Raw genomic sequence first — 9,878 nt, forward strand, 5'->3', positions numbered from 1 at the left:
GGCACAATCGCACACACACTCACACACCCATTCATGCACTACGGACAATTTGGAAATGCCAGTCAGCCTACATTACATGTCTTTGGACTGGGGGAGGAAACCGGAGTACCCGGAGGAAACTTCTGAAGCATGGGGAGAACACGCAAACGCCGCAAACACAGGGAACAGTGTGTACCAGGCAAAAGCTGTTTGATTAGAAAAAAAAAAAAATAAATCATTGCATCATTTCATCCAGTCACTGCTAATAAACGTCATCTTGTATAGAAAGTTGATTTGTGTTTTTTAGTTTTTTATTTTATGGTTGTGTTGCAGGTCTTGGATCTTTCATTCATACCTGAGACTGACCACCTCTTTCCTTCAGACTGTCAGTGCGTCATTCCTTTCTTTTTCTACAAGTCTTGGTCAGGAAATTGTAAAGTAACATTGCAGACAGCAGTTTAGCAATAAAGCAAATATCATACAACATATATCAACTTTGGCCTGAATTTAAAGAAATTCTTTTAATAAACATGGATGCAGCCTACCGGCATATTACAAAATACGACAAATAATAATAAAAAAAAAAGGTAGCTGTAGTCCTGATAGGGTAGCACATCAATCTGAATAAACCTGAAGGTGCAACTGAACAAATCATCTGACAAATCTTAGATGAATCAATAAAAATGACTCCATTCAATTAAGAGACAGAAAGATTAACCCTTTTGACTAAATCCCGTAACACACAGCTTTTAATTATTAGTGTGAAAGAGGTGTGATCTCTGTGCGGGGCAGTCTCAAAAAGGAGGCGTGGCTTCTGTGCATGTCAGTCTCAAGAAGGAGGCGTGGTCTCTGTGCTCCCCAGTCTCAGTGAAGTCTGTATGTCTGAGTGGAGAAGGTGTGGCCTCTGTAGCTGTCAGTCCCAGTGAAGTGTAACTGAAGGAGGCATGGCCAGTGTATGCCTGTCCAAGTGAAGGCGTTGCCTCTGTGTGTGTTCTCAAAGATATTTCCACTAAACATGGAGCTCTTTTCACCATACTGAACCACACTGTAGCACTTCAAACAGCTCTAAATTTGATTATTGTATCAGCAGATTGCATTTATGATAAGTTAGAAGGAGAGATGTACATCTTTAGCACTTCCAACTTTTGGTAATCTCATAATTCACAACATGTTGGAATAATTTTTTAAACTTTATTAAGTAATCTTCTTTAAAATACCTAGATCTTTATTAGATTTAGGTCAAAACACTGGAAACCTTACTGGAAATTTTATCTTTTGCTCATTCATACATTCACGCTTTCATTCATGTTCAGGAAGTATCCTGCTCAGGGTGGTGGAGGATCCAGAGTCTATCCCAGGAATACTGGGCATGAAGCAGGATTACACTCTGGATGGGTCTCCAGTTCATCACAGGGCACCATGTGTGCGCACACAGGCGCTCGCACACCTAGGAACAATATATTTTAACCAGTCCACCTACTGGCCCTACTGACATGTTTTTAGAGGTGGGAGGAAACTGAAGAACCCAGAGGAAACCCATGCAGACACAGGCAGAACATGTGAAACTCCACAGACACTAATCAGAGATGAGGACAGAACCAGTCACCCTGCAGCTGTGGGGCATCAAGCAAATCTCCCATACAACAACTTTTATCATCAATAACAGGTCATAATTTCACAGTTTTGAATTACAGACATGAAAAGCATCATTTCAGAGTTTTAATCCTTTTATTTAAACCTATAGATACAATATGTTTTCCTTTTTAACAGCATTCAACCCATGTGTGGCTTCAACACATGCGTTGGAAAGGCTAAATGCAACATTAACGTTCATATATGATCTGATGACGTCCAAAGGAAAGAATGAAAAGCCACCTGACGACGTTGATGTCATGGACGGCCTCTCTGGTCTTTTGAAAGCCGTCTTGCCGTTCGCTGTCAAGAGCAGCTTGGTCATGCAAAGTGTTCGAGTCTGTTTTTACTTCTTGACCAGCTGAATTACGTCCTCGTCCTCTAGCACGTGGTCTTTGCCCACTTTCTGAGGGTTGTGTTTCACGGAGGAGCCCCACACTAGCGCACTGGAAAGAAGGATTGGGGAAAAGTCAGGCTACATTCCATTAAAGCTGTGATTTATGATTGGTGTTTCACGTATATTGCATCAGGGAGGTCCTGCACTACTGCTGGAAATCTACCAGCTTGCAGAAAAGAAAGTTTATACAAGTTATTCATAAAGCTCTGATCCAAGACCTGATAATGGCTTTTCCTGCATCCTTCATCACACTCACACACACACACACACACACACACACACACACACGCGCACGCACGCCGCAGGGGACCTTCCATAGCTGAGGCTATGCTTTTAAACATGTGGGCTGATGCTCTTTGAAGAACATTAACCGGTTATGCCTTCTTTGGGACGAAGCCGAAATTTAGGAAGTGTATGACAATGATGTAAAATATATGCTACGGCGTTCACTGTCACCAGATCTCAACACATTTGAGAGATTTTGTAGTGATGCCTTAGACACAGCGTTCATCATCACCACTGTCAAAACACCAATTCAGGTGTTTTCTTTCATTTCTCACTTGTCTGTATATTCTCGGTTAGCTAGGTGATATTTGGTCATACAAAAATTGTATTAAACTTGTGATCTTGATTCATTTCTCAATGCAATCTGATTCAAGAACAGCATCGATTCTGCAGAATGTGTGTATCTGAATATTTACTGTGACCAATCAGCATAAATGTTGTACCACATGCACACACATGTACACCTCAAGTGCACTGATTCTACGGAAGAAAAAGGGGAGAAACAGTGTAGTAATGTGATGAGTGCATTTGTAGTGAAATTTGTCCCACTAAAAATAAAATTAAATGTTAATAAAAAATATTTAAACTGAGCCTATCAAAAAGTGGTGGAGAGATGTCCAGAGCGTCCACAGTATAAGTTATGCTGACTTTGTGAGGTCACGCTCTGCTCTCGAGACCTTAATATGATTAAAGTTTTATACTACACTACAGCAGTTATTTTTGCTCATGATTTAGCTCTTTGCAGTACAAATTATGGGGGTTGCTTACTATTTAAACTCCTTGATGAGGTTTTTGTGGATTTTTAGGCAGAAGTCTTCAACAGCTGTTCGTCCGTCGGGAAGGACCACAGGAGCTGTGTAGTCAGGGAGCTGACCCTTCGGCTTGGTGTAGCTGAGGAGTTAAAAGCACAAGATAATCTTTAATCGCTGACAGCCATCTGCTGGAGCCTCTAATAAACAGGTGACAGTAAGAGTTTAACTGCAGCGGCTCTGAATTACTCAGTCCTGGATATTATGTCATGCTTCTAGCTCTTAAGTTAGCTATTTTGAATTTGTACCTAATCAAATATTCCCTCAGTATTAACATTATTAGCAATGCAGCTCCCTTTTTGTAAAATATCATCATCATAAAATGTGAACTCTGTGGCTCACTTTTTTTTTTTTTTTTTTTTAAACTGTCAGTGTAATTGTAATGCAAATACCATGAGTCTATATATCGCAGGGAAGGACACAAGGAAACAAAAAACATATTGTATTGAATCATTAGCTGCTTTAAATGTAAGATTGTTGATCATGTATCAAGATGTATAACCCAGAGCTGCTAACACTGGTAACAAGAAATTCCTAGCAGTTAGGCAAAAACTAACTAACCCCCCCCAATCAATTGGTTTTCGCACGAGGTGAATTTTTATTTGCTTTTCGGTCAGTTCAGTGCTTTAGCTGAGATTTTAAAGCACGTATAACAATACGTTTTACTCTAAACTCTCAGTATGACTTCTGCTCTAAGCTGATGTGATTCAGGATTTCCTCACATGCGTACGAGGTGCAGGTAATCCCAGATCTTCTCCAGCAGGTCGTCGAAGTTCCAGCGGTGGTGAGCGGAGATCGGCACGCAGTGAGGGACTTTGTAGATGATGTCCAGCTCTTCGATGGAGATCTGATCGATTTTGTTCAAGACATAAATGCAGGGGATGTAAACTCTAAGAGAGAGAGAGAGAGAGAGAGAGAAGGAAAGAGAAAGAGAGATGAACATTAAAGAGAGAGAGTTGGGGGTGATAAGAGGACAAATAGAAATAGAGAAAGACAGAGAAGGAGGGAAAGAGAGAGAGAAGGAGGGAATGCAAGAGATAAAGAGAGGCAGAGAAGAGAAGACAGAAGGACAGAGAGAGTGCAAAAGAGACAAAGAAGAGAGGGGGAGGGGGGAGAGAGAGCACGATAAAAAGAGAGCGTGATAAAGAGAGAAACACAGATAGAGAAAGAGAAACAGTAAGAGAGAGGAGAGAAAGAGCAGAAAGTGAGAGAAGTAGACAGAGAGAGACCAACAGACACACAAGTTAAGAAAGAGATAGACAGAGAAAGATAAAGAGAGAGAGAGTGAGAGAGAGAGTGAGAGAGAGAGAGAGAGTGAGAGAGATGGACAGAAAAAAAGAGAGTAAACAGCTTCTTTAGTCGTATTCAAACTAAACAGCAGGTCACGGCAGGTCAGTCGCTACCCAGAATCCTTTGCAATCATTATGTACCTGTTTCCCTCCACTACGTCTATGAGGTCGTCGGCCGTCACGTCGCTCCTCAGCGTTATGTCAGCGTTGTGGATTTTATACTCAGCCAGAATGCTCTTCACTGTTTCAGCATCCAGCTCGCTCTGCGCACACTGTGAGACACAAGGACACGGAGTGAGAAAAAAAAAAAAAAACAGACGAGAGAGCGCAAAACGAAACTCCGACTCCACTAACCCTCAGCCTGCCCTTGAGAAAGCACACAAAGAGCCATATTTATTAATTTACTACATTTTAGGAACCACGTGAGACACCCTCCCACCCCTAAACGTCTACTTGGAGCACAGGTTTCCAACCCTGAGTCTGCACTTTAAAGCGTTTTCCTGCTCTAACACACACACACACTTCACTAACATGTTCAGGACAGTGGCTTCTCCAGAACCAGAGAGCTTAGAGAGGAAAAAAATACAATTAATGTCTCCACAGTGTCACCTAGTGGTGAGTGGAGTATTGAGAATTCACAGAAAATGTGAATTTACTTGGGCCAGTCATTTGGAATTGTTGCTTAAACATGTCACGACTATTTTGCGTAAGACAGAGATGGTGTTTGAGATGGTGATCAGAATCGTGGCTATATAGGAAACAAACCGCTCGCTGAAGCTTTGTTGCTTTCTAGTATGAACCCACATCACTTTCTGTAGATGTGATGTCTGTCTCTTACCCCTCAGTAAACACAGCCATACAAACCTGAGGAGACAAAATCCAGGATTTAATGCTGTAATCCATTGTACGATTTTCGATTTTCCCAAGTTTTGATCTAAACATGTTCCAGTACTTCAGCTTGGGGAAAAAAAAAATCATGGATACCCAGAGCAAGGTCATATCTGTATGGCTAGACTCTGAATTTCATCTATATGAATTATTTCTTCACTCTGAAATCAAAAGAATTACATTACAAATCTAAATATACAAGGCTGTTAAAACACATTTTCACACAAAAGCTACATATTATTTCATTTACATATCATTTATCAAGTATAAAATGATGCATAGGGAAATCTGCTGACTGTGTGCCGCCATTTTGTTGTGACATCAGGTGTGTTGATGTCTGAGAACTCGACATGAACCTGACTGAGAATTTGAATGCCCGCACCTTTCCATGCCAGAGTTCTGTTTTTTCCCAAGTTCTGAGTACTATGGACTTCAGCCTAAGTAACCTGATAAATAAAAGTGAGTGAGTGCATGACAGTGTGACGTACAGTAGTGGTGAAGTTAATGCCTCCTTTGTCCTTCTTCTTGAAGCCGATGTTGGGAGGTTTCTTGTTGAGGCGGATGCCGAAGCCCTCCAGCTCGTGCTCGATCAGCTTCTTGTGTCCGAGAGGCTTCAGAACGTCCAGGACGATCAGGATCAGGTTGCAGGTACGAGCCACTGAAACACACGTCAAGATCAATGAGCTGAACATGCAAAGGCCTCAATGGCACAACATGTGTGTGTGTGTGTAATAAATTTCACTCTCTCTACCTGCTATAACTTGTCGTCCTCTGCCTTTACCGTCTTTGGCTCCTTCGATGATACCTGGGAGATCCAAAAGCTAAAACGAAGACAGCAGACGAGACATTAGCATTAATGGCACAACTTTAAACTATTTAAATGCATTCAAAAAATTCACATAGCTTAATATTTTGGAGAAATAATAACTATTTTACTCTTCTGTGCTAAACTAAATAGTTGCACAATATTTTTCATATCACAATATGAAATCATTCATGACAAGTTGCAATTTATTTATGACAATATTTGTATTTAAAAACTATATAACTGCTTGTTATAACTGTATATGACGCAGCAGTTCTGTGCCAAACATAAATTAATAAATAAACAGTGTGTGCTGTGTGATCGATTTGTCCCAGAACCTGGATTTTGGCTCCTTTGTAGCGGATTACTCCTGGCACCGTGGTGAGCGTAGTGAACTCGTAAGCGGCCACTTCGGAGTACACTCCGGCCAGGTTACTCAGCAGAGTGGACTTACCCACCGAGGGGAAGCCCACAAAGCCAATACGCGCGTCTCCCGTCTTTGCAACGTCGAAGCCTGAAATACAGAGAAAGTTTGCAAAACTGCTTTCTGAAATGCTAATATTCTCACGCGATAGTGTCAAGAGTAGTCTCATAAACCATTGGAGAATCTAGTACATTTCATTAATCATGGGCAAGAACCACCTACTTTCACCAGAAATGTAAATTTGTACAAGGGCAGATGAAATACGCACCAAGTGCTTCACACAGAACTCTTAAACCTGCATCAAGTAAGATTACTCTCTTTTTTCCTTTAAGTATAGGTCTCGAACAGTTACGTAGGTTCAACATTTGAATCATTCCCAGCCATATTCACGAAGCTCCGCCTCCAGGTTAATATATGGAGGCCCATATAGGTTCTATAAAATGACAGACAGGAAGCGCCTCCAAACATAAACAACCATTCTGGACCAGAAGTCAGTTTTCCAAACGAGTTTTCTCAGCAACTTAATACACTTTTGCTTTGGCCACAGCTTAAGGCATTGTTTATTTGTTTGTTTATTTATTTATTTTTAAAAAAAATCATGTTTCCTACATATCCTCCATTACTTTTAAAGATTCTGTGAGCTTTTCCTAATCCAGTAACTATATCTTCAAAAAAAAAGTTTGGAAAAAAGTCTTTGTGTCTGTTGGATCCAGAAAAGTGTACAAAACAAATCGAATGGTTCGTATCCACCTGAGACTGAGACTCTGTGGAGAGAGACATGACAAATAACATATAAATGACAGATTCCACAATAGATTTCTGCTAATACATGATGTCCGCCTGCTACATTTTACTGACTGCAGTCTGTCTGTGTCAGCCCATGTCTATTCCTTCTCCAAGCTAAACATGCGTTATTTAATTCATGCTGTAAGACGTACCTTCTCCGGGTCCTCCTCCGCCGCCTCCTTTAGGAGTGATGAGCTCCCGGCGCAGTTTGGCCAGTCGAGCCTTCAGCAGGCCCAAGTGATGCGCCGTGGCCTTGTTCTTCTGAGTACGAGCCATCTGCAGCCCAGGACACAAATCACAATGTCTTAACACTTCTCTAAAAACTGCCACTCAATGCTATAAGGGCAGACCTGGAGGATATGACCACGTTAAATAAGAAGCGTATCAATCTGAAAACATCCGAGACAACGATGACCTGGATCAGTATCGGATCAGATCTGAGCTGTATTTTATACTATGAGCATGTGTGATGATATCGGACACAACTCGTCTTAAAGCACACAATCACACCTCTGAGTGTGAAGAGAGATAAACTGCTTACTCAGAGAAGGTCCTGATAAAAGGCCAAAAAACAAAACTTACAGTTCAGGAAATACGGCAAATTATACAACATATTGATACTGATAAACACATACAATATGTCGTGCATTTTGAATATCAAATCACGTCGTATAACTCATTATCGGGTCAATATTTGGTCCAGAAAATACTGCAATACACAAAGATAACACGAAGCATGAGCTGAATTAGTTTACTTGTTCTGTATTCTTAATACAGCACTAGAAACTGATTTATTTATTTATTTTTTAAATGAATTACTTTTAGGTTTGTGGTTTTGCAGCAGTATGCCCTTCACTGTTTTATCACCTTCAATTCATTCATTAATTTGCACTCCTGTATCTTTTTAATATCCAATTCAGTTAATTCTACTATGTCCATTTTTGTACTTTAGCATAAAGATTTTTGTATTTTTGCCAAATATTTTGCCTAAGTTTTATAGTTCATTGTATCTATCATTTTTTTTTTTTTTTTTTTTTACTTCATCACATTTAGAAGTGCACCATAAATAAAATGTATTATCTATGGCTGGGTAATGCGACGATTATAATATTGATATCGTGATAAATGATGCCATGATACACTTATCTCAGATATCAGTGATCAGCATTTTTTTAAAATAAATAAATAATACTTTAAAAAAAAAAAAAAAAAAAAAAAAAAAAAAAAAAGGACAAACACTGGAAGAAGATTTGACCAAGTTTTCTACAATTTTATTATTAATTATTATTATTTTAGTGTTAATTCTGTGTTATTCTGAAGGTTTATTCAGATTGTTTATATATATATATATATATATATATATATATATATATATATATATATATATATATATTATACATTATATTGTTATTCAACATCCACAAGAGGTGACACTAATTTTTAATGTTTAGTTTAATATATATTTAGGTTGTCATAATTTAAAGAGTTTTTATAAAGAGCTACTGTTTAGCTTGCACCTTTTTTTTAAAGCAAAGCTAACAAAAATATCGCGATATATCGTGTATCGTGAAAATATTGAGTGAAGTATCGCGAGATGATATTTCGACAAACCCCAGGTTCATGTACATTATTCAATCACTGGCACTTTTAGATTGTTTCCTTTAATTTGTATTGGTTTTAATCATGGTTGTCTGGTTTATGTACTAATTTCCTACTATATTTCATAGTGTTTATAGTATTTTTTCGTTTGTTTTATTGAAAAAAACTAGAGAGTGTAAATGAGTTTGGCGCTCTGTAGCTGCTAACGTCAGTGCCAGCTAAGCAAGCTAACTCAGGTTTGCACTAGGCCAGGCCCATATGTTAGACAAATAAATAAAAATAAATAGCCAAATCGACTAGCATTGAAGTGGTGGACGTGCTGTTTAACGCTAACTTTAATTCATAAACCGGAGTTATTCCTAAACTGTGAAAATTCAGCTCTAACGTTAAACCGCGGCCCCGGTTTCAATGCTGCTGGAGCTCAACCTAGAGCCGTATCCTAAACGCCTTCCTCCTAGTGAACTAGTGCACTAAATATGGCGCTGGAACACTTAACGTACCAGCCTACGCAGTGCGCGTGCGTAGGGAACAGGAAGCTATTTGGGATTCAGCCACTGATTACTAAGCTAACCAGCTTTACACACAAACCTCGTTCTCGATTTCGGCGATTTTGGCCAGTAAACTCATTTTTCCGGCGTTAGTCCTTCCGCAGGAGTATTTCAAGAAGTAAAGGGAATAATATACACTGTTTAGAGTTTTTTCCTCCTGTCTTTAGGTTTATATAGCTTGTTAGCTCAGTGCTAATGTAATTCCGCACACCGCTGTCATGCCGTCGCGCGAGCGGCTCCTCGCGAAAAAGCGGTCGCGTGCTTGAGCGCCGAGCCGCATGTCGCCGCCTGCTGGTGAGGAGTCACACTGCAGGGAATCATCAAGCTGGTTTCATCATGGCTTATCTGAAAATGTGGTTAAAATAATAAATCCATTTTTTTTTTTGCCTAAAATTACACGCCTGCTTAAAAAACGTGAAATTATACAATTAATCTGA

General features: G+C 39.6%; 1 protein-coding gene across 1 annotated transcript; it reads right to left on the reverse strand.

The window, feature by feature from the left end:
• Positions 1-1,688: 1,688 nt before the first annotated feature.
• drg1 (developmentally regulated GTP binding protein 1) lies at positions 1,689-9,703 on the reverse strand. The gene is made up of 9 exons (XM_026942842.3): positions 9,482-9,703; positions 7,447-7,570; positions 6,423-6,598; positions 6,031-6,100; positions 5,768-5,937; positions 4,533-4,663; positions 3,825-3,992; positions 3,062-3,184; positions 1,689-2,057 (listed from the first exon to the last, which is right to left on the reverse strand). Exons 1-9 carry the CDS (start codon positions 9,518-9,520, stop codon positions 1,958-1,960), a joined length of 1,101 nt encoding a protein of 366 aa, XP_026798643.1. The 5' UTR covers positions 9,521-9,703; the 3' UTR covers positions 1,689-1,957.
• Positions 9,704-9,878: the final 175 nt, after the last annotated feature.

The sequence above is a fragment of the Pangasianodon hypophthalmus genome, chromosome 17, assembly GCF_027358585.1.
Source record: "Pangasianodon hypophthalmus isolate fPanHyp1 chromosome 17, fPanHyp1.pri, whole genome shotgun sequence".
Lineage (NCBI taxonomy): Eukaryota > Metazoa > Chordata > Actinopteri > Siluriformes > Pangasiidae > Pangasianodon > Pangasianodon hypophthalmus.